This window comes from Odocoileus virginianus, chromosome 33 (genome assembly GCF_023699985.2).
Source record: "Odocoileus virginianus isolate 20LAN1187 ecotype Illinois chromosome 33, Ovbor_1.2, whole genome shotgun sequence".
Taxonomy (NCBI): domain Eukaryota; kingdom Metazoa; phylum Chordata; class Mammalia; order Artiodactyla; family Cervidae; genus Odocoileus; species Odocoileus virginianus.
In genome coordinates, this window is record NC_069706.1 from 17,308,312 (window position 1) to 17,333,167 (window position 24,856).

Consider the following 24,856-nt stretch of genomic DNA (forward strand, 5'->3'; position numbering starts at 1 on the left):
TCACACTCCAGCATGTCTGGCTCTAAGTGAGTGATCACACCATCATGGTTATCTGGGTCATTAAGATCCTTTTTGCATAGATCTTGTGTATTCTTGCCACTTCTTACTGTCTTCTGCTTCTGTTGGGTCCATATCATTTCTGTCCTTTATTGTGTCTATCTTTGCATGAAATGTTCCTTTGGTATCTATAATTTTCTTGAAGAGATCTCTAGTCTTTCCCATTCTATTGTTTTCTTCTATTTTTTTTTTTTTTGTATTGTTCACTTAAGAAAGCTTTCTTCTCTCTCCTTGCTGTTCTCTGAAACTCTGCATTCAGATGGGTATGTTTTCTTTTTCTGCTTTGTCTTTCACTTCTCTTAGTGACTAAGCAAAAACAAATTGACCATTATAACAAAAATATTGGGAAAGCAATCAGACTGTAATCAATTTAATTACATAAAAAAATCTAGGTTAATATTGAATAAACCAGGAATGTATTGCTTCTCAGGTTGTGCTAGGGATACAGAACCCACCTGCCAATGCAGGAGACACAGGACAGTCAGGTTGGATCCCTGGGTTGGAAAGATTCCCTGGAGAAGGAACAGGCAAGCCACTCCAGTATTCTTGCCTGGGAAATCCCATGGACAGAAGAGCCTGGAGTCCACGGGTCACAATGAGTAGGACGTGACTAAGCACATGTGTATGTGTGCATGCATACACACACACACACACACACACACACACACAGAGGAATGTATTTACAACAGATGTTTCTGTAATTAGCACAACTTTCCTGGAGAATAATGAGGTGGGATGTAGCATGGACTTTAAATATGTTCGTGCATAGTGGCTTTATTATGTGTTCCTTTGAGTCTTCAAAGTTTTTTATTGTTTTGTTTAAATTTCAGAATAATTTTCTTACCTTACTTTTTTATAAAAATAAAGAGAAAAAGGAAGTAAATAGCCTCCATAATCCAGATGGTGGTAACTGCATAAATATGGATATAGTACTTAGGATACACTGAAGTGTTTCTAACGATAATAATGAAAGTAAGCACTGTCTATTGTACATTTGCTCACTGCTTTACATAAAGCACTTCTAATTCTTGCTCTAATTCCCCGTTTTCCACTGAAAGTGACTGAGCCTGAGAGATTAAACTCATCTAAGACAAAATCACTTGTAAGAGGAAGAGAATTTGCACCGAAGCCTGTTGATGCTGAATCCTAGAACCCCAGCATCTGCTGTCTGTACTGTTTCACATCTTCAGGCTTTTCACAGTCCCTGACCTCAGGTCTTGCCTTCCACTCTCCTCCAGGCCAAATTCTAGCCGCATTGCAGTCACCCACTCTTAGCAGAGCCTGGTCCTTCAAAGAAGCAGCCGAAACAATCGTGTTACTATAGTAGACTTCTTAAGAAAAAGCAAAGCTTTGGTGAGAAAGAGACACTGGGCAAGAAGAAGACTGCAAATCAGGAGAGTGGAATGCAAACGAACATGCCAATTCTTCTTAGATTCATTTACAATCAGCAAAGCAGACGGATGGCATCAGGGTCTACAGGACTTTGATTCCTTTCCAAAGAACCCTAAAAAGCAGTGGCAACTTCCACAAACCTTGTTTTGGAATATCTTCGATGCCAACTTGTAATGCTGCATTATCATACGAAATGACTCGGAACTTTTGGAGACAAAGAGCAACATGTGATTCAGGATGTTCAATTCGTAAATCAGATCCCTATTCTGAAATTAAAAAGAAAACAAGTCATTCTGTGCACACAGCTACTGCAGCTACCCTCCTCCTGAGACCCTTTGCTCACGGACCTCAGTGTTGTATTCAATGACAAAATCTGTGAGTTGTTCTTTTATGAGTTTATTGAGGATTTGTTTGTTGACATTGTCATTAATAAGCTCCTGGCGGTTCACAATTCTTCCCTTGGACAAAAGAAGAAAAACATTAGAGGGCAGTAGCATCCATGACATAACCACTTAGTAAATGTAAATAGCACAATTTTCACCTTGGATTAAAGGGAAACACCAAGGTAACAGGTTGTGACATATAATCTAGATACTTAATAAATATAGATGTCCGAGCAGACTAACCTGAGGGTGGAATACAGGTATGGGGAAGCCATGAAAATCTCTGGTCTACAGAGCAGGGAGTATAGATGACTGACAGCCCCATCTGCCTTGCTCTGAAATCTTGTCAATGTATTTGTGCTGATGCTGAGCAGTTTTTCATACACTGCTCCTAACCAATGAATTTTTCAAGGATACCAAGGCAAGCCCATTTCTGGGAGATGCAGGACTTTTCTTGTGGAGGACTTTGATGAATTTAGGATTACACTGTAATCAAAGACTTCCATTTCACCTTCCTTCCTTCCAAGGGTCAGATCTGCATCATGGTCTGATAAGTTTCCCCAGCTCCCTCTCTGTTTTGCTTCACAGGCATTCCCCCTAATATTTGCATGACTAATCCTGCTTGATGACTGCTTCTCAGAAGGACCTGGATTAACACAGGAAATTATATAAATTCTCTGTAGCACAGGATCAAAGTCTGTGGGGGGAGGAGAAAAAAGTAACTATCTCCTTATTTCTCTCTACTCCATCTCCTTCTCTACATCTATACCAATTCCAACCTCTAGTCCATACATATTCCCTGGGCTCCTACAATAGTTTCCTAATAGCCTTCCAACTTATTCCCCTGCTTCCCTTCAATCTGTCCCCTAAAGTTCAGCCAGTGATGTTGTTAAGATGCGACTCTTTCTTTTTTTTGGGGGGGGTCCCCATTTATTTTTATTAGTTTGAGGCTAATTACTTTACAATATTGTAGTGGTTTTTGCCATACATTGACATGAATTAGCCATGGATTTACACATATTCCCCATCCCAATCCTCCCTCCCACCTCCTCCCCACCCCATCCCTCTGGGTCTTCCCGGTGCACCAGCCCCGAGCACTTGTCTCATGCATACAACCTGGGCTGGTGATTTGTTTCACCCTTAATAATATACATGCTTCTATGCTGTCCTTTCAAGACATCCCACCCTCGCCTTCTCCCACAGAGTCCCAGAGTCTGTTCTGTACATCTGTGTCTCTTTTTCTGTTTTGCATATAGGGTTATTGTTACCATCTTTCTAAATTCCATATATATGCATTAGTATACTGTATTGGTCTTTATCTTTCTGGCTTACAGAAGGAACATACCTCAGCATAATAAAAGCTATATATGACAAACCCACAGCAAGCATTACCCTCAATGGTGAAAAATTGAAAGCATTTCCCCTAAAATCAGGAACAAGACAAGGGTGTCTGCTCTCACCACTATTCAACATAGTTTTGGAAGTTTTGGCCACAGCAATCGGAGCAGAAAAAGAAGTAAAACGAATCCAGATAGGAAAAGAAGAAGTGAAACTCACTGTTTGCAGATGACATGATCCGCTACATAGAAAACCCTAAAGACTCTACCAGAAAACTACTAGAGCTCATCAACGAATATAGTAAAGTTGCAGGATATAAAATTAACGTGAGTCTTTCTTAAACATAAGCCCTGCTGTCCTCTAGATAAAGCCTACACTCCTGTCTGGTCATAATAGTAGTTTAATAATACTAATTAAACTTACGGAGAGCTCAAGTTGTACCAGCCACAGTTCTGAACATGTTGTATGTATTAACTCACTTAATCCTCATAACATCTCATTAAGCCATATACTATTATTTTGCCCATTTTATAGTTGAGAACATTGAGGCACAGAGGAGTGAAGTGACTTGCCTGGGGTTGTTAAGCTAGATGTGGAGCTAAGAAAGACGTGGAGCCAAAATTCCAGTTCAGGCAATCTGACTCTAGTGCCCATTTCTTAGCCATTAACATAGACCAAATTTCTCCTAATTGCAATGCCAAGTTTGCTGTTTTGTTTTTGATTTTGTGACTGGGTTTGTTCTTCAGAGGGCTTCCCTGGTAGCTCAGCTTGTAAAGAATCTACCTGCAATGTGGAAGACCTGGGTTTGATCCTTGGGTTGGGAAGATCCCCTGAAGAAGGGAGCAACTACCCACTCCAGTATTCTAGCCTGGAGAATTCCATGGACTGTGTAGTCCACGGGGTTGCAAAGAGTTGGACATGACTGAGTGACCTTCACTTATTCTTCAGAATTTAACATTTTTTTGTATGGTCCAAATTTATCAGTGGTTTCTTTTCGTATTTTCTAGGGTTTCTGTCATGCTTCATAAAGGGACTCTTCCCCTCCCTCCAAGGTTAGAAAGCAAATTCTCCTATGGCATTTCTAGTCTTTCAACTAGTTTCATTGTTATATTTTTAAATTAGGGGCCAATCTGAAATTTAATTTGGTAGCAGGAATGACATGGATTTAGCTTTAGCTTTCTTTTTTCAAATGGCTACCCAATTCTCTCAATGCTAGTCACTGAATAACATAGTCTGCCTACTAGTCTAAAATATCATCTTTATTAAATACTAAATTTCAGTATGCATTTGGATCTACTTTTGGACTCTATGTTGGAAGAGTCTGGACTCTCCATTCAAAAACACAAATCCGGTTATTTTATTCTCTAGCTTGGAATCTTTCAGTGACTTCCATGGGCCTAAGTAAAACATAGTGGCTCACAGTCTTCCCTATGAGAAGTCAACCAGCATCTGGATCATTTCATCTACTTCCTGTGTGGCCTTGAGCAAGTAACCTAACCTCTCTGAGCCATGTCTTTAAGTTATATGGTTATTGTAAGGATTTAGTGTTGTGTAGGGAGGGAATAAATCATATTCCAGGAACCAAACTACAGAATCTAAAGTGACACTTCAGTAGAATTTTCTGAGATGATGGATTTGCTCTGTAAATCAATGATATTAAATACAGTAGCCACTATCTGCTAATAGCTAGTTTGATTGAAGAACTAAAATTTTAATGTTAAAGTAAATAGTCACATGTGACTAGTGGTTGCTGTATTGAACGGCTCAGATCCAGATCCCAGAGAGGGAGAGGAGGAAAGTTTGTAATATAGGTTAGACTGTGGAAAGCCTTGAGGGCCGCATCAAAAACTCATATTTATCCTAAAAATTATAGGAAGCTGTTAAAGGGCTTTCAATTAGAAGGAGAAAAATAGCAATCAGATTTTAATTTTGAAAAGATATCTCTTTAGAGGATGAGCTAAAATGTGGTAGACCAGTTGATTGTATATTGCACTAGGCTGTGGGATATGAATGGTCACTTGATTTATGATGGTAGCAGTAGAAAGAAGTGGATAGATTCATGGAATATTTTAAATTTAAAAATCAATGGGAAGTGGCCGAAATAGCTCAGTTGGGAGAGCGTTAGACTGAAAAATCAATGGGATTGGGATGATGGATTGGTTAGGAGGGATGGAAAAGAGGGAGGTATTAGAATGATGCCTAGGTGTTCTGATTCTGTTTACAGAGGAGTTGGGAGTGATGGTGACATCTCACTATGAGATGATCGCATTTCCCTAGGATTCATGATGTTGAACATTTGTATTGTGTTCATGTGCCATGTGTATGTCTTCTTTGATAAAAATGCCTATTTTTATTTATAACTGAGAAGATAATAAAAGAAATGTTTTTGAACTTCACTTTTCTTTAGTGACTGCTGGGTGGAATAAATGTTTCTGCTATTCACAAAAAGAGAGAGAAAATACCAGAAGAGGATTTGGAAGGGAGATCATGACTTTAGGCTTGACCATGTTGAGACATCTGGTGATGGATTTAAAGGTCTGTAGATTAGAGAAGTCTGGCTGGAGATGGAGATTTGTAAATCATGGGTATATGGATTGATGGGGAAGCTTGGAAGGACAGAAGAAAATGCAGGGCAGAAGACTGAGGCTTAATTAATGGCATTTACTGGTTAAAGAAAGGAGGCGCTCCCAATGGGAAGTGGCTGGAAAGGTCAGAAAGATGTCTAGAGACTGATTTCCCAGAAACCAACTGGTCAATACCACTTAGTTCACAAGTGCAGAACCAGAATTTACACCCAAAGCCCATGCATGGTTCATGATTTTGAACTAGAGACCCCTCACTAGCAATAAAACTCAAGTCTTACCTTTTTGAACACTATAACACTGTCAAGGGTGACATGGTAACGCCCAACGGCATGTCTAATCGATATCGCTCCAAACGTTAGCTCTGGAAAGTCTTTGATCATATCATAGAACAGCTCTGCTACTTCTTCCTCTAAGTCCTATTTGGGGAGAGATGTTTGATGAGGCTTCGACAGAAAGCAAAATGTCTGGCAATTTTAAGGACAGGGTGAAAATGGTGACTAACTCATCTCTTCACCTTTCCAAGTTCTGTGGTTTTGGTAGGCTACCTAAATCCACCTTCATGGATGTTTCATACCCAGAATACTCCTATGGCTACGCTGCTGCTGCTGCTAAGTTGCATCAGTTGTGTCCGACTCTGTGCCACCCCATAGACGGCAGTCCACCAGGCTCCTCTGTCCCTGGGATTCTCCAGGCAAGAATACTGGAGTGGGTTGCCATTTCCTTTCCCAATCCACGAAAGTGAAAAGTGAAAGTGAAGTCGCTCAGTCATGTCCAACTATTTGCGATCCCATAGACTGCAGCCTACCAGGCTCCTCCATCCATGGAATTCTCCAGGCAAGAGTACTGGAATGGATTGTCATTGCCTTCTCCTCTGTGGCTATGACTAAGGCCCAAATAGGCAAATCCACAGAGATAAATAGAGAGAATTGATAAACTTGACATTTTCCAAGTATGAGGGTGAAGGCTGTACTAACACAGTTGTTGAGACTTTTTATTAATAACATTTAGTCCTTAAATGGGCTTCCCTGGTGGCTCAGATGGTAAAGAATCTGCCTGCAAGGCAGGAGACCTGGTTTCAATCCCTGGGTTGAGAAGATCCCCTGGAGGAGGGTATGGCAACCTAATCCAATATTCTTGCCTGGAGAAACCCCATGGACAGAAGGGCCTGGCAGACTACAGGCAGTGGGGTTGCAAAGAGTTGGACACAACTGAGCAACTAAGCATACATGCACACACAGTCCTTAATTGCCTTCAGAAGATTAAACATGTGATTAAACATGTGATTAAACATGTAGTAGCAAATATGAACTTCATATTAAGATATGACTGTAGTTTCAGCCTGCATTCTTTAGCTTGAAAGAAAATTGCAGCCAAAAACAATGTCAAAATGCAATATGGGAGAGAAAAAAAAGTAGAAATTCTCCCCCTGTATAACTATAACCCCAAAGTTCTGATTTCTGCTCAGAAAAAGGGAGGAGTCATCAAAGTTATAGGAAATGAGCAAAGATGTATAAGAAACTCATTCTCCAAAAGCAAGGGCAATTTGAAAATCATTTATTATTTGTTGATGTTCTAAGTGGACCTCAAAAAGATCAGTTATGCTATCAAAACCAGTTCAAAATATATTAATCTTCTCTTCTCTTCTCTCTCCCCATTACTGTCTGCCTTTGTGGTTAGCTCCTCCTGCCATTTCAGCTTCCACTTTTTCTTTATTTTTTATCCTTCCAGTTTTCCCAGAAAACCACTCGTTGAAAAAGGAAGAATGGGCATGGAATTAACCTAAATGGAAGACCTCTCTTCACCCCACCCTCCCTCCCAGACACAGGAATCCTTAGCAACTGAGAAGCCACCTCCCAACTCTTGAATGCAGTACCTGGAAGAAACCAACGATGACCAAGGGCCTGGAATTCACAAACTCTGCTATCTCATTGCTGTCAGAGAACAGAAATGCTTTCTGGCTAATTTGTCTTCTCAACCAAACAACCAAGGCAGTAGATTCAACCACTCCTGGAGAGAGAGGTACAATTAAATGGATCCCACAGAAGTTTCCCCTTGAACTGGAATAAGGCCTGTCTTCTCCAAGTTAAATGAGTAGAAACCTCTTGCCTTAGATTCCCACCCCTTGAAAGCCAAGGTCAATTCTTCCTCTCTTCCTCAACCTGACGCCCAAGGATGTAAACTTTAATAACAACTAAATTTTACCAAACACTTACCAAGGACCAGGCACTGTGCTGAGCATTTTGCATGTATTAAGGTTACTATGGTAATAGTAATAGTTAATAGTAATGGGATACATATTGAGGTTTCAACTTGCTATTGGCCACCCCACTAGTGAACCTGGGAATCAAACCCAGGAGGAAGCATGCCCAGCGTGCTTTCTTATTCACTGTTCAAAGTGAAAGGAAGTTGGATTTATTTTTTAAAACATAAAAATTTTTAAGGTAAATAAAAAGACCAGCTAGTTCTGCACCCTTAGGAAAATTCCATTATCTCCCTGTGTCTCCCATTCCTTAGCTGAGACATGGATGTCCTCTCAGTTCATCGATCCTGACTTCCATTTCTCAGCTATCATATAGGAAATGCCAAGCATACAGAAAGCTTCTAAAATTGAGACACATCTACCATATCTGGGAGACATAATAGTCTGCCAAAATGTACACAAGGCTACAAATGGACTGTGCTTGCTAAGATCATCTATGTTATATGATGGCAGGTAATTAAAATATTTTCTGTCAAAGACTGTTATAGAATAGAATGGATCATTTAAAATGAATTTATGAGCTAGAGCAATGTTAGTTGTGAGTTGCTTTGTATGACATAAAAAGGCCTTTATTCCTTCTCTCATGATTCATTCCCTCACTCATTCATTCATTTGATAAATATGCATTGGAGTGCCATGTTAGAGTGCTGTGTTTGGCCCTGGGGATAAAATGGTGAACAGAAATAAGACCTTGCCTCTGCTATGCAGCTCTCACTCTGTTGAGGAAGATAATTGTCAAATAACTGCATTAAAAAGTATGTGATCACATCCTAAGTTAGCATTAAAAAGCAAAATTCTGTGGACCAGTAGAAAAGATACATGACCTACACTGTGAAGTTGAGGAGGAAATCCTGGAGGAAATCCCTTATGAGCTAAAAACTGAAGGATACATAGGAGTTAACAGGAAGCAGCTAGAAAAGGAAAGGCAGAGAAAACAGGCTGTGCAAAGGCCCTGTGGCAGGAGAAATTGCAGCCTGGGGCTTGAGGAATGCACACTAAGTTGCTAAATTGTCTGATAAAGACGTTATTGTTAAATTGACAGAAAAGGGCACTAAGGGTCTTTACTTACCTTTCCTAAGAACATTAGGCCTTTAAAAAATCTCTAAAGTATGTTTACGTGGAGAAAGGTACACAAATTATAATATACAGTTTGACAAATTTTCATAAAATGAACAGACATGTGCAAATACCACCCAGATAAAGAAATAGAAAATTATCAGCTCCTTAGAAGTCCCTATGTGCCCCCTCCCAGCCTCTACCCTACTCTCACCTAGAAGTAACTAGAAGTGACAATTATCCTAGCTTCTAACAGCTTGTTCTTGAACTGCATATAAACAGAGTCACACAGTATGTGTTTGAGATTCTGGCTTCATTGCACATGTGAGATTCCTCCATGTTGTACTTTGAGATTCATTCCCACTGCTGTGTAGCACTCTGTTATGTGAATGACTTATTTATCCATTCCTTATTAATGGGCACTTGGTTTGTTTACAGGTTGGGGCTGTTAAGAATTAATTCTTGGGCATGTCTCCAGGGGCACATTATATGCACTTCTGTTGGGTACATGCCCAAGAGAAGAATTTCTGGTCATGGGAACACAATGTCCAGCTTCAGTAGATACAGATTAGGCTATTAAAAAAGTCACGGTGAGTCAGGCCTCTGAAAGTTCATAAGAGGATGATGTGGTAGTTCCAAGGGACAGAGTGGGTGGGGAGACATTATGTCGTCCTCAGACCATGGTCAGACTCACAGCAGTCATCCCCCTCAACCCAGATACCAGCCTGAGGTTAAGATTCTATTTTCACAGTGGTCCAAGCCATCTTTTAGGAAGAAAGAGCCTCACATCATGGGGGGGAAAAAAAAAAAAACCTTTCTCCTAAAGGCTTTGCCTGAAAAAGTTATTTTTTTAAGTGACCTGAAAGAAATTAGCTTAGAAATTCTGAAAATACCAAAAAAGGTGAATAAAATCCCTCCAAACGAGTTTGCACTTCAGGTCATCAGAACTCTTGCTCTGATCTCCCTCTGTGCTACCTTCTCCCTGAGTCCACACTCCAGTCATACATTTGCCTTCTAGCATCCCGGGCTTGGCATCCCCCAGTCCCTCTGCCTGGGCTGTCCTTTCCTCTCAGCTCTCAAGTGCATCTCATCCGGCCTATTTAATCCTCAGTTTGGTCTTTTCCTACTCTCCTTTCAATCATTCTCTGTATTATGACCTGTTGTATTTTCTTCATTGAATCTGATTTCTGAGGTTATGAGTTTTTGCTAAATTTCTCAGTAGGTCCTGAGGGAGAACAGAATATGCCACCTCCAATTCTCCTACTTTGGCATACTATTTTGAATTAAAGGTACTTGAGAAACAGCCTGTGCAAAAAAGATGTTCTGACTCTTCCTTATCCCTCTGAAAGCAGGAAATAAATCTCCCATGTGGCGGTACCATCCCAATACTAGCAGGATAGATGACATCCTTATTACCACTCATAGGGATTTAAGGTCAAGGAGGCTATATAAACAAGCCTGGTTACTTCCTCACTAATTTTCTTCCCCAAGCCCCAACCCCTTTTTTCTTGTCAATTCTTCACAACTTTATTGTTTCTTTGTCTAAAAGATATAAAATCTAACTATTTTGATCACTTCTTTTTAGCCTCAAATCTTTGGGACTCCTGTACGTATGAAATTAATTTTTCTTTTGTTAATCTCTCTTATGTCAATTTAATTATTAGACCACCCAAAGAACCTAGAAGGGAAGAAAGGAAAAGTTTTCCTCCCCCTAAATCTTGTGATGTCTGGTTCATAATAGGTGCTCAGGAAATCATGGGATGAATGAACGAGGTGAATGAATCATTAGACAACTCTGTTTGAGGGAACTTGATCTTGAACCCTCTTCTCTGGGATGGATGAACTCCACTTGGCCCCCTGGACCCCATGGGACTGAGATAGCTCTGAACCTGGCAAACAGTTTGTTTTTGAGTGTTGGGCACTGTCCCTGCTATGCGGGTGCCTTTCCTGTTGCTCGGCTCTGAGCCAGAGGACACAGTGACAACTGAGGTGTGAATGTTGTGTCAATAATTAACTGGGGCCGTCGCACTGCTGCATATTTCCAGGCACAAGCTGTTAATGCATCATTAATTGAGGGCCTGGAGGCAGCCTGAGTCTCCCTCCCTCAAAGGAAATGGTCAAAGCCAAGTCTCCTACCATCAGTCCTTGGAGACCAGAGGAGAACCTGAATTTGACTCAACAAGGACTAAACCCAACCTGCATCTGAGGGAAGTTTTCATAGAAGTCACAGTGTAAGAGGCCAGTAAAGTACCATCACCCGCTTGGCTCAGGAAGTCCTGTCAAGTGGCAGAATTGGCACAAGTCATTCTTTTTAGGAAATGACAGATCAAGGCTGCCTCAAGTTTTCACAGCTAGTGCTAATCCTAAAATCCGGGCCCTGACTGCATCCCAGTATCCCATTGCCTCTTTCCCTGGCTAAGGGTCATAATGAGAAAGGAGATGGTTAAGCCTAGTACAAATTAGAGCTGGCTTATTTACTCCAAGCCTACTGCGGTGGGGACCTTCTAATACCACCCCATTCAAACACAAAATATGCATTAAAACCCTAAGCATTCCAGGCCCTGGACTAGGGTCAGAAAAGTAATAGTCTGAGGATAATAATAACCACATTCTTTAAACTGTGGTTTTGGAGAAGACTCTTGAGAGTCCGTTGGACTGCAAGGAGATCAAACCAGTCAATCCTAAAAGAAATCAACCCCAAATATTCATTGGGAGGACTGATGCTGAAGTTGAAGGTCCATTACCTTGGCCACCTGATGCGGAGCGAAGTCATTAGAAAAGACCCTGATGTGAGTAAAGATTGAAGGCAGGAGGAGAAGGAGATGACCAAGGATGAGATGATTGGATGGCATCGCTGACTCAATGGACATGAGTTTGAGCAAGCTCTGGGAGTTGATGATGGACAGGGAAGCCTGGTATAGTGCAATCCATGGGGTCACAGAGTTGGACACGACTGAGTGACTGAACAACAATAATAACCACATCTGCCATTTACTTAGAGGACAGAACAATATGCAGGAAGGATCTGTCAACTATAGCCCATGGGCCAAATCTGACCAGCCATCTAATTTTATAAGTTATTTTTATTGGGACAGAGCCACATCTGTTTGTTTGTGTATGGCTCCTTTTTCAGAGCATCAGCAGAGTTAAATTGTTTCAACAGAGACTGGCCTGTAAAGCCTGAAATATTTACTTTCTGGTCCTTTAGAGAAAATGGTTGTGAATCTCACTGCTTATTAGCTGGGGAGCCTTGAGAGTTATTCCTCTCTCTGCACCTCAGTTTCCCCACCTGTAGAAGCACCTCCTACACTGTCATGACATCTGAGAGGGGCCTAGAACAGTATCTGCAACACAGTGAATGCTTCAGACATGTGCATTTATCTTTCTTCCCAAGAACCCTCCGAGGTAGATATCTTCGCAATCCACACTTCACAGATGAAGAAATCAGAATTTGATGGGAGGGAGTGGCTACTCCTCAGGTACATAGTGAGGATTTGAAGTCACAGTGTCAACCAGCTCTGGTAGCCTTTTCAGAAACCCCAGGAAAGGAGGTGAGATTGGGTTCTGTCCTGTGCTCTCAGGTGAGAGGTAAGATCTTTGAGAAGGAAGGACAGGTACTGTGGGACCACAGAAACGGGGCAGGCACCATGACCCAGGCAATCAGGGGAGACTTCCTGGAGGAGGTGATGGTGACACTTCCTGAATGACGAGGAGGTTCCAGGCACTGGCTCCCAGCACAAAGAGGGCTCAGACAGTCTTGAAGTGGCTATGCTATAACCTTTTTACCCTTAAGTGGAGTTGGACCTCACCTGTCCTTTAGGATATGAGGGCATCCCAAGAGGCTGAGTAACTCCATGAGCAGATATGTACTTTAACAAAGTAACTTTGGGCTTTTATTTTTTTCACAGCCCTCCTCTCAACCAACACATCACAAAGGGCTCCTCACTTAGGTCAGGGGGTAGCCATGGAGGGTTATCAATGCATAGGAAGCAGCAGTCTTTACTGTTTCTCTCACTCCTTTCCTCTCTCCTCATCTCTTTCTCTTCTTACTCCCTCATGCACCACCCTCCTACAAACCAGCTGGGAGGAGGCTCCGTCTTCTATGCAATCTGCCCTGAGGCAGGCTCTTGTGCAAGTCCGGCCTGTGTGTCTCATACTCTGTGTCCGTTCTGAGAGCCGCAAGGCAGCCTGCAGCCCCTGCACATGGTGGCCTCTCCACTCCGCCCCTTTGGTTCTTGCAACCACCCTCAAATAGGATTTTTGCAAACATGCTGAATGCTGGGCCCTGCAAAAGACAGGCTCAGTTTTCTGTGATTCAATCATTCAACGTATACAATGGGAACACTCTACTAATATAGGAAGCGTTGTGTTGGGCATTTCTGTGTTCATCAGTTTTATTACATCCATCTATCCATTTATCTACACATTCAGTTCAGTTCAGTTGCTCAATCATATCCGACTCTTTGCGACCCCATAAACAACAGCAAGCCAGGTCTCCCTGTCCATCACCAACTCCCAGCATCTACCCAAACTCATGTCCATTGAGTTGGTGATGCCATTCAGCCATCTCATCTTCTGTCGTCCCCTTCTCCTCCTGCCCTCAATCTTTCCCAGCATCAGGGTCTTTTCAAATGAATTAGCCCTTCGCATCAGGTGGCCAAAATATTGGAGTTTCAGCTTTAACATCAGTCCTTCCAATGAACACCCAGGACCGATTTCCCTTAGGATGGACTGGTTGGATCTCCTTGCAGTCCAAGGGACTCTCAAGAGTCTTCTCCAACACCACAGTTCAAAAGCATCAATTCTTCTGCACTCAGCTTTCTTTATAGTCCAACTCTCACATCCATGCATGGCCACTGGAAAAACCATAGCCTTGATTAGACGGACCTTTGTTGACAAAGTAATGCCTGCTTTTTAATATGCTGTCTAGGTTGGTCATACCTTTCCTTCCAAGGAGCAAGAATCTTTTAATTTCATGGCTGCAGTGACCATCTGCAGTGATTTTGGAGCCCAACAAAATAAAGTCTGTCACTATTTCCATTGTTTCTCCATCTATTTGCCATGATTGATGGGACTGGATGCCATGATCTTAGTTAGTTGAATGTTGAGTTTTAAGTCAACTATTTCACTCTCCTCTTTCACTTTCATCAAGAGGCTCTTTAATTCTTCTTCACTTTCTGCCATTATGGTGGTGTCATCTGCGTATCTGAGGTTATTGATATTTCTCCTGGCAATATTGACTCCAGCTTGTGCCTCATCCAGCCTGGCATTTCACATGTTATCTGCATATAAGTTGAATAAGCAGGATGACTATATACAGTCTTGATGTACTCTTCTCCCAATTTGGAACCAGTCTGTTGTTTGTTCCATGTCCAGTTCTAAGTGTTGCTTCTTGACCTGCATACAGATTTCTAAAGCAGGCATCCATCTCTTTAAGAATTTTCCACAGTTTGTTGTGATCCACACAAAGTAGATGTCTTTCTGGAACTCTCTTGCTTTTTTGATGATCCAACAGATGTTGACAGTTTGATCTCTGGTTCCTCTGCCTTTTCTAAATCCGACTTGAACATCTGGAAGTTCACAGTTCACATACTGTTGAAACCTGGCTTGGAGAATTTTGAGCATTACTTTGCTAGTGTGTGAGATGGGCGCAATTGTGCGGTAGTTTGAGCATTCTTTGTGATTGCCTTTCTTTGGGTTTGGGATGAAAACTGACCTTTTCCAGTCCTGTGGCCACTGCTGAGTTTTCCAAATTTACTGGCATGTTGAGTGCAGCACTTTCACAGCATCATCTTTTAGGATTTGAAATAGCTCAACTGGAATTCCATCACTTCCAGTAGCTTTGTTCATAGTAATGCTTCTTAAAGCCCACTTGACTTCACACTCCAGGATGTCTGGCTCTAGGTGAGTGATCACACCATCGTGGTTATCTGGCTCTTGAAGATCTTTTTTGTATAGTTCTTCTGTGTATTCTTGCCACTTCTTACTATCTTCTGCTTCTGTTAAATCCATATAGTTTCTCTCCTTTATTGTGCCCATCTTTGCATGAAATGTTCCCTTGGTGTCTCTAATTTTCTTGAAGAGATTTCTAGTCTTTCCCATTCTATTTTTTCCCTCTGTTTCTTTGCTTCGTTCATTTAGGAAGGCTTTCTTGTTTCTCCTAGCTATTCTTTGGAACTCTGCATTCAAATGGATATATCTTTCCTTTTTCCCCTTTACCTTTAGCTTCTCCATATATTTAACACTTTTTAAAAATTAAGACCTATTATGTATCACACTGAGGCACAAAATTCTTCAAAATTCCCCTACATTAAGATAGGGCTTGAGGGATTTCTCAGATGGTCCAGGGGCTAAGACGCTATGCTCCTAATACAGGGAGCCTGGGTTCAATCCCTGGTCAGGGAACTAGATTCCACATGCCACAACTAAAATCCAGTGCAGCCAAATAAATAAAAATAAATGAATATTTTTAAAAGGTGGGGCTTGGTACATGTTAGGTTCTTAATAAAAAGGTATGGAATAAGTGGGTGAATGAGTTAATGAAATGGATGGTGACAGAAGCTTTAGCTTCTAGTTTAGTAGTCACCCTGTTCCACACTCACCCTGTTCTAGCACCTCCCAGTTTCCCTTTTGATCAGTCAGTGCTTCCTTGGCTGAGACCGCATCAAGATCATTCTAAAGTGGGAGTGCAGTGGGAGTGGGGAGTTAGGTAAGCTGGAAACTCACTCTGGTCTTTTTAGTTTAGAAACCATGTACCTCACTGCGCCATCTCGTGTGCCTCCAGGGCACACCAGCTCAGATATGGTAGAAGTAAGTACATGTCCACCAAAATCTATTTTTTTCCTTATGGTCATAGAGCAGGGCCATATTTCAGCCTTTCAGTTGGGTGGAGCCACATAGCAGAATTCAGGTCAATGGGATGAGAATAGAAGTGATATTCACCACCTCCAGGTCTGGGCTATGGACCCTACTGGTGGCACTCCTCTGCCTCCCAGCACCAACTTCTGGCCAGACCCAGAGGGAACAGCCAGAGAATCGGAGGTCCTGGGGGAGGACAGTGTCACAGGCTGAAAGGGACTGGGTCCTTGAAAGATTGTGTGGACCAGAAGCCCCACCTCCAACCTTGCTACAACTGGGTTCAGTGCAAGCAAGACATAAACTTATAATTCTGTTAAGCCACTGAAATACAGATTTTTGTGTTTCCATAGTTAGCATTCCTTTGATTGACACACAAATACCATTACCTTGGCAGCTGATGGGCTGTGATCTGTTGCCCTCAAAAAACAGCTTCAACTCTGGGGCCGTCTTGACATCAAACTCCTTCCGAAGTTCCTTCTCAACTGTGATGTCCACTTTGCCAAAGCCAATCCCATTCTTGCCTTTGCCCATGATCTCCACGGCTTTGCCCAGCTCCTCAGCTAAGCTCCTGGATTGCTTTGAGGATGGGTTATCTGAAAGAGCCAATAAGAAGACAGAACTCACTAGAACCTCTCCTCCATCCCATCTCCCAAGGAGGAGGCTTTGTTAAGTTTAAGCCTTTGTTAAGGCTTTTTTTAAAAAGTTAAGACCTGCTTAACTCCTGGGTTTTTATCATGCTCCAAGGCTAATGGGTAGATTCAGAAATGTGACAGGATATCACAGTTCATGAAACTGATCAGTTTGGGAGATATGAATCAGGTTTTTTTGGGGTTCAGCAACACTGGAAACAATACAACTTTGGGCAATTTAATTTCTTAAAGACCCACATGCCTCATCAATAAAGTGGGGAAATAGTGGTTGCTTTGTGAAGCTGAGTCAAAAGATTTAACAATCAATCATATACTGCTTATTACTTTTTAAGAGGTTTATGGGGATTAAGCCACTGAATCCTCCTAGTACGCCTATGGGGTGTGTGTGCGTGTGTGTGTGTGTGTGTGTGTGTGTGTGTTAGATGCAATCAGTTATGTCTGACTCTTTGAAACCCCATGGACTGTAGCCCCCTCTGTCCATGAGATTTTCGAGGCAAGAATACTGGGGTGGGTTGCCATTTCCTTCTCCAGGGGATCTTCCTACCCAGGGATCGAACCTGGGTCTCTCATATTCCAGGCAGATTCTTTACCATCTGAGCCACCAGCGAAGCTTCTCTGGTGGTATGTATGGCTATTATTTATTATCTCACTGTGACAGAGGAGGAAACTCTTGCATGATTGAAATGACTTATTTGCCCAAAGCTGCATGGCAATAGGAGGAGCAGCAAGATGGGACTCACTCTCTCTGACTTGGGGGCTTGCTCTCTAACCTCCACTGGGCCTGTCCTTAGCATCAGGCCTGGCACTTGGTCAGTTTATAATGCCTTCTTATTACTACTGTTATTAGGGTAAAAATTCTATCAGAAATCATAGTAGAGGGAGAGAGAGTGAGAAGGAGCGGGGTGAGAGGAGAGAGAGAAGTGGGTGGGTGGGGCATGGAGAGAGAGGGAGAATGAGCACCATCTGGTGGAAGTTCCTGGAGCTAACAGGACAGGTTCTGCGTATCTGCATGTAATGTAGCAGGGGACATGCTTGTGAAAAGGAGGCCAGATGTGAGAAGGGTAAGGGGATGGGGGGAGGTTATGATGACCCCCTATCCACCCAGCTCATCTCCTTGGTCCAGAGTGTTGAAGAAACCTGACACTATTGATCAGGATTCCTTGGCCTCTCACATTGCTGGGCAGTGGGCTAGAAGAAGTGAGGGGCCCTTTTCTGGAAAGAGCCCCAGGGGCCTAGCATGCGATCGCAGCAGCAGTAGAAGACTTCCTGGCCTAAATGGGAGGGGCTGAAAGGCAATCACATTTGTCTCCCTTCCTCCTGACAATGTCATGAGACTGTAGGCCCCTTGCTGGCTCTCACAGCCCAGTGTCTGCAGCAGGTGGGTTGAGCCAGGGCAGGGGGTCATTGATTCCCTTTTAAGCCAGAATGCTTTATATTCCTCAAACTCCTTTGTCCATCTGGAGCACTTAAAACCAGTGCAAGTCACTTCCACTGCCATGGGCAAGTTCCAAGTACAAGAGAGAGCGCTTTTGTAAAGCAAAACCCAGAAAGCCAGGCCTGGGACAACTGGCACATGCCCCATTGCCAGTCAGCACACTGCTCCGGTGATGGAACCCAAATGTGAATGATCACTTTCATTAAACTCTCAATCAATGGACAGGAAGTGTGACCTTTCGCCTCCCTTGTAGAGTGCCTGTCCACTGCATGCTTTGTCACCAGCATTGCCTTCAACACCCCATCCCTCACCACCAGCAGGGGTTGGCCTGTTGCTAGCAGCTCTGGCCTTCAGGCCTCTCCTCTGGCTTCCTCATGGATTTGGCCATGCCTGACTCAGGGCTGCTGATAGACATAACATCCAAATCTGAGTTTCTAAGCGTGGGACAAGAGAAACACTTGGAATGATGGTCCAAACATTGGAGTTTTTGAGGTTCCACCCATAGCCCAGTGCTTTTTGGTGTCTAGCATGGAAGTTAGAGAAAGAGACTGTGACCACTGGGGTGTGAGAGTTGGATGGATGGGACCTACTAGTTACAGTAATGGGATTCATTCATTCACTCATCTGACAAATCTTTTTTAGAATCTCCCATGTGCCAGGAAGTATTTTAGGTATTGAGAACTTAACAATGAACAGACTGATAAAAATCACTGCTCTCATTGAAAAAGGTAGACAGTAAAGAAACAGGCTATATTCTATGTTAGATGCTAAGTGCTATGGAGAAAAAACAAACAGATATGGAAGTTGGGAATGTCTGGGAATGGAGTTTAAGTCGGGAGGTAAAAGGAGGTCTCACTGAGAAGAGGATGGAACATTTTAATAAATACTGAAGAAGATGAGGAAGCAAGCTGTGTGCTCACTCACAGGAGAGAGAGAGTTCCAGGCAAAGGAGCCATATGAGCAAAGGCCTTGAAGTAAGAGAACATCAACATGTCTGAGGAATGACAAGAAGTCCATGGGGTCTGGAGCAGAATAAACTGGGATGAGGTCAGTTGATATAGACCTTGTAGACCACTGAATAGACTTTGGTCTTTCCTCTGAAGCTTGTGGAAATGTGCTAGAGGCTTTGGAGCAGTGTTAGATGTGATGACTTACATTTTTACTGGATTGTTTTGAACGTTACATGGAGATTAGATGACAGAGAAAAAAGGAGGCCAGCTGGAGGCCACTGTAATAATCCAGGTAAGAAATGCTAATGGCTTGAATCAGGAGAGGGTGAGAAGTGGTCAGAAACTCGACTGGGCCTTGAAGGAGGAACTGACAAGGTTTATTGATGGACTGGAGGTAGAATGTAAATGAAAGAAATCAAGGATGACTCTGACATTTTGACCTGAGCAACCAGAAGGATGAAGACAGTGATGATGATGCTAATGATTGTGATGATGATGGTGGTATTGATAACAAGATAACAGCATTTATTGGTCACTTACTATGCCAAGTACTTTGCTAAGTGTTATGTGCATTATCTTGATTAGTCCTCAGAATAAGCCTAGGAGTCATCTACTATTGTAGATAGTCATCTACTATTACAGGTGAGGAATGTTAGATGAGGAAACAGAAACCAAGAAGTCTCGCAGCTAGTAAGCATTAGGCCAAGACTCAGCTCCAAGGCTGGCTGACTCCAAACTCCATGCTCTAACTGACCTTGTAGGCAAGCCAGACTGGAAAAAATACTCTTTTTCCCTGGAGGGGTGAGTTTCCAATCTCCCCTGCTCTGGGTGGTTCATATCAGAGCAGATAGACTCTGGAGAAACAAATATACTTTTTATGTCCAGTCCTGTTCACTAGTTTCTATCTTTTTAAAATTTGCAAATCAGTGTTTACCTCTGAATCCTTGAATGCCAAGCGTGTAAAGGTAAAATGAATGCATACATCCTCAGGTCTTGGTGACTATGTCTCATGGGGCATGGAGTCAATTCAGCTGTACATTGGAACCTGGGCAAAGCAGTGCCCAGAGGACTGTGGATGGGCAGGGAGCCCTTTGCTGGGAGCTCCTTCAGTTTTAGCCCTCTTCAGGTTCTAACGAGGGTCCATTGTCTGGCACATACTAGATACTCAGTGAACATGATTTCCTTGGGTCTCATAAATGAGAGACAGTTATGGTCGCTTACAGTACCTGTGGTCCAGGAAAGGTGTTTTTCAAACATCTCTGAATCTTAGCTTCCTCACCTACAGAATGGGGGTACCTTAGAATAAGCCTACATAGTAAGCCAAGGTATGCAAAGCTCTGATACAGAAGTGCCCAATAAACATTAAGCATTATGGTAACAGGGGGGAAATTCATGGTCTTGCTCTGACCAGATGTTCTCTGGGGAGGAAGGAGCCTATGTAGTTTTCAGGATCTTCAGCAAATCTGGTTCCTGGGGAAAGGAAGACAAGGGTGACAAGCCATCCAAAACAAGGCTGAGGCCTATTCTGTGGCTCTCTCGTGGGTTTCGGGGTTGAGCAAATGGCACCCAGGGTCCCGTTAGAGTTGGCAGTGGCTCTCGACAGTGGGCCTAGTGTGTAAATGTGTTAATGGCTAATGGACCTAGAATCAATGTTTGCCTGGGTCTTCAGTAGGTAACCCCATGCTCCCTTTCTGGAGCAGAGGATGTGGGTCAGGGGAGGGGCTGATGGTTGGGGGAGGTGTGAGTGTAGGGACTGGAGATTAGCTCCGGGCACAGGGAGCTGGAGTCTGCCTTTCTTTAGACTGTGGTTCTCAACAGGGCACATTGGGCGCTATCTGCAGGCATTATTGGTTGTCACATGTAAATATCCCACAGTGCACAAGACGCCCTCCTCCGCCATCTCACACACACACACATGCACACACACATACGTAGAGAGACAGCGCTAAGAACTAGCCAGCAGAAATGTCAACAGTGCTAAAGATGAGAAACCCCACTTTAGACCAATCTCAAGATCAAGCATGGAAAAGGATCATGAGTACAATACTCTCACCATTCCATAGGATGCTTTACGGTGCTCATAGGTGTAAGGACTTCAGAATGGTCTCCAAATCCCAGCTCCTCAGGGTCCAGCCAGCAAGTTTCTTTGACCATTGAAAAGGTCTATAAAACTCTACAGATCTGCTCCTTACCCTTCTGATGTTATTTCCCACTACTTTTCTCTTCAGCAACTCAGCTTAGCCACTTTGCCCATTCCCACCTCAGGGCCTTTGCACTTGCTGTTCCTTCTGCCTGAAATTTTCTCAGGTTGCTGTTTTACTGCCTTCAGGTCTCTGTTCAATTTCCATCTTCACAGGAAAGCCTTCTCTGGCTACCCTGCACGTAACCACAGCCCCACTTGCACCACTCTTTGTACTTCCTAAGGGCCTGCTCTATTTTTCTCCATAGTACGTCTACCCTTAAGATAGCCCACATTTTTCATTTCTGGATCATTTTATCTTGAGTCTCCTCTCTCTGAGCTTCCCTTGTGGCTCAGCTGGTAAAGAATCCGCCTGCAATGCAGGAGACTCTGGTTTGATTCCTAGGTTGGGAAGATCCGCTGGTGAAGGGATAGGCTACCCACTCCAGTGTTCTTGGGCTTTCCTGGTGGCTCAGCTGGTAAAGAATCCGCTTGCAATGCGGGAGACCTGGTTCGAACCCTGGGTTGGAAGGATACCCTAGAGAAGGGAAAGGCTACCCACTCCAGTGTTCTGGCCTGGAGAATTCCATGAACCGTATAGTCCACGGGTTCCCAGAGTCAGACACAAGTGAGCAACTTTCACTTTCATTTTCACTCCCTTCTCCAGGATAAAAGATCCATAAAGCAAGGATGTTTGTCTGTCTGGCTTACCACTCAGTGCCTAGAATAGATCTGGCATATAATAAATATTCAATAAATGTTTAATGAATGAATGCTTCTATTATCAGTACTGTTTAAGAAGAATTGAGTGTTAGACCTGGTCTGAAATCCAGGCCTCATCACTTACCAGTTGTATAATTTTGGGCAAATCCTAAACCTTTCTGAGACTTTATTTACTTCATAATATAAGACAGGGACAATGGGAACAAGCCCAGTGCCTGGAATACAGGTCTGAGTAAATGGTCTTCCTCATTTTCATCATGATGATTGCCCCATTATCGCCATCATTGCCATCCTCATCACCATCCTAGTCTACTATACCATCTACATCATCTAATCTGCTCCCAAGGCAGACTCTTGCCACCTCTGCCTTAGGGAAGACTGATTAATGAACCTAGAAACAGCTCCTATTAAGTTTCATTTTGGCCTCCTCCACTAAATGTAGCTTTTCCTTTTCTCCTGTCTCCTCCACTAAATGTAGCTTTTCCTTTTCTCCTGTCTCCTTTGTGGAGAACACTGTGGACCAAAGGAAAGCTCATTTATTTATCAACATCTCCAAAAGCCTACTGTGCTCCAGGCACAATCCTAGATGTTAGCAATCAAGAGATGAATCAGTTTTGACCCTTGTCCCCTGTGGAACTCACAAGTTTAAAAGCAGTTTCAAAGCAGTGTGGCAAATGTTATGAATAGCAGAGTTTTCATAACCCTGAGTGAGCATGCCAGAGCCTAGGTGGGAGGGAGGTAAACACAGCCTCTTGACAAGGCAACTTCATGAACTTAAACCTCACAATCCAACTGAACAAGGTCAGGAAGGACACTGTAGTTAGAGGGAACCTCAAGTGTAAAGGCCAGGAGGCCAGGGCCAGTGTGACCAACCGGGTAGCCACACTCAGGGTGTAGAGCACAGACTTCAAGTGGAATGGAAAAGTAGGCCTGGGTTAAATCAAGCGAAGGATACTGTAGCTATGTTAAGGAGTTTGGAGACTTTGGGATTTTCAATTAGGGAGTGATCCAATCAGATGTGCATTTTAGCCTCTAAGAACGATGCTGTCAGTGCAGACGTGTTTGAAGGCGTGGTGGCCTTCAATAATCACTTCTGTTCTTCCTGTTCACATTTTTTCTTTTGAAAAGCTCCAAAGGCTTGTCTTTTAATGCAGCATGCTAGGTCTCCGTGTGGCAAAGCAGTTTTGAAGGTTTCATGGCTTTGTTGGATAGCTGGTCGCTATATAAAGTGAGCTTAGAGAATATAAATCACCTGTTGCAATGAGCCTATAACATAAGTCTCTTGATATTTTCTTGTAAATGAGGCTTTCTTTTTGTTGGCAGTCTTAGAATATTCTGCTATCGCATAATTTAGTCTTTCCCTCTTTTCAAAGAAGCTCCCCAGTGACACTCATTTTTTTATTCATTTTGGCTAGAGTTAGCTTGTGAGCTTGCCAAAACTGTGACTGAGATAAACTCCCAGTGTGGAAAAGAGGCAGAGACAGAAGTGGTAAATAAAACACGGGCAGGCCATGCATGGACTAAAATAAGTGTCGGATTCTGACTTAAAGTCTGCCACCAAGGTGCAATTATACAATTGAAGATATTCACCTCACTTGCCACTATAAAGTCTGTCCCCAGATGCAGCTTAATTGTCTCTTGCCACTCACTGATAGAGTTTTGATGAGTCTGCAAGCAATTGATTTATTAGGATCTCTGCCTCATCTCATCAGGCATTAGATTCTCAGAAAGAACACACAACCTAGACCCCTTGCATGTATAATTCACAGTAGGGTTTGTGCTCCTATGAGAATCTAATGCCATCAGTGACATGACAGAAGGTAGAGCTCAGGCAGTAATGTGAATAATGAGGAATGGCTGTAAATACAGATGAAGCTTTGCTTGCTCACCCACCACTCACCTCCTGCTGTGTGGCCCAGTTCCTACCCCTGATCTAGAAGATGCCACAGTGGTTCAGGGAGAGAATGATGAGGTCATAACTACAGCAGTTGGCGGGGGGAATGGGGAGGACTGGAGATTGCAGAGGGCTTTGGGAGGTAGTTTCAATAGGACTCAGTGAGAGATTAGAGATGAGACTAGAAAGGAGTCAAGAATGATCTAGGATTTCTGACTTTGACATTATAAAGATAGCCATGCTGTCAATCAAGACAGGATATGAGAAAAAGCAAATCAAGTAAAGATGCTGAGGTCTATTTTGGACACATGTGACATTAAGATGTGTGAAATATTCAAGAGAAAAGAGGCCTCTGAGTGTTGGTTCTTGAACCTGAAGTCCTTGGAGAAATGAGAAACTGGGCAGCAGCTAAGGATTTGATAGTTACCAGGACAGTATTTCCCTGGGACAATATTGGAAAGACCTTTTTGTAAAGAGCCATTTACTCTTGGAAAAAAAAAAAAAAACTTTTATAATGTCCGTCCTAAGAGATTTGTTTTTCCAAAGGTCATTTTAAAGGGTCTGCCAGCTTTTAAGAATTCATTTTTATTTAAACTGCACATTTGAAGGAATCAAATTTTCAAATGAAATGAGTTTGAGTGTCTTTTAGATAACATCTCTGCTGGTGTTCACCGAATTGAAATACCTGCTGGTGGGAAGACTTTAAAGTATTCAAATTGGTTGTTATTAGGTAAAATTAAAGATTATAAAATGGATTGGCTCCCTTCATAGCCCCAGGCGCAATGTCAATCCCTAAGTTATAAAACGTCAACATCCCAAAGAACCATGATCTTGCCCTTCTGCCCTGATTAAAGCAGAGTGGTCGTGGACAGAGTCCTGCATTCTCACACAGATAGGATAGGTTACCCAGGCTTGTCCACCTGCTGTGTCATTTTGGAAGCATAAATGAGTGTTGTGGTGTGTGCATGCAAAGTGTGTGGCTCTAAATCCTTCAATATCTCCACTGGTGGTCCAGGATTCAGGGATTAAGGTTGCAGCAAAAAAGAGAAGACGGCTTAGACGGCTGACCTGTGCAAACCATTAACTCACAAGCCAC

At 42.8% G+C, this 24,856-nt stretch overlaps 1 protein-coding gene across 3 annotated transcripts in view; it reads right to left on the bottom strand.

Moving 5' to 3' along the window:
- The window catches only part of PDILT (protein disulfide isomerase like, testis expressed), a 48,459-nt gene that overhangs the window by 13,732 nt on the left and 9,871 nt on the right, over positions 1-24,856 (bottom strand). For all 3 annotated transcript variants that reach the window (XM_070460961.1, XM_070460962.1, XM_070460963.1), the window contains 5 exons: positions 16,316-16,522; positions 7,629-7,762; positions 6,034-6,171; positions 1,797-1,907; positions 1,590-1,715 (listed from right to left, as the gene is read on the bottom strand). In XM_070460961.1, coding sequence (XP_070317062.1) covers positions 1,590-1,715; positions 1,797-1,907; positions 6,034-6,171; positions 7,629-7,762; positions 16,316-16,522 — 716 coding nt within the window. The remainder of the gene's footprint in view (positions 1-1,589; positions 1,716-1,796; positions 1,908-6,033; positions 6,172-7,628; positions 7,763-16,315; positions 16,523-24,856) is intronic.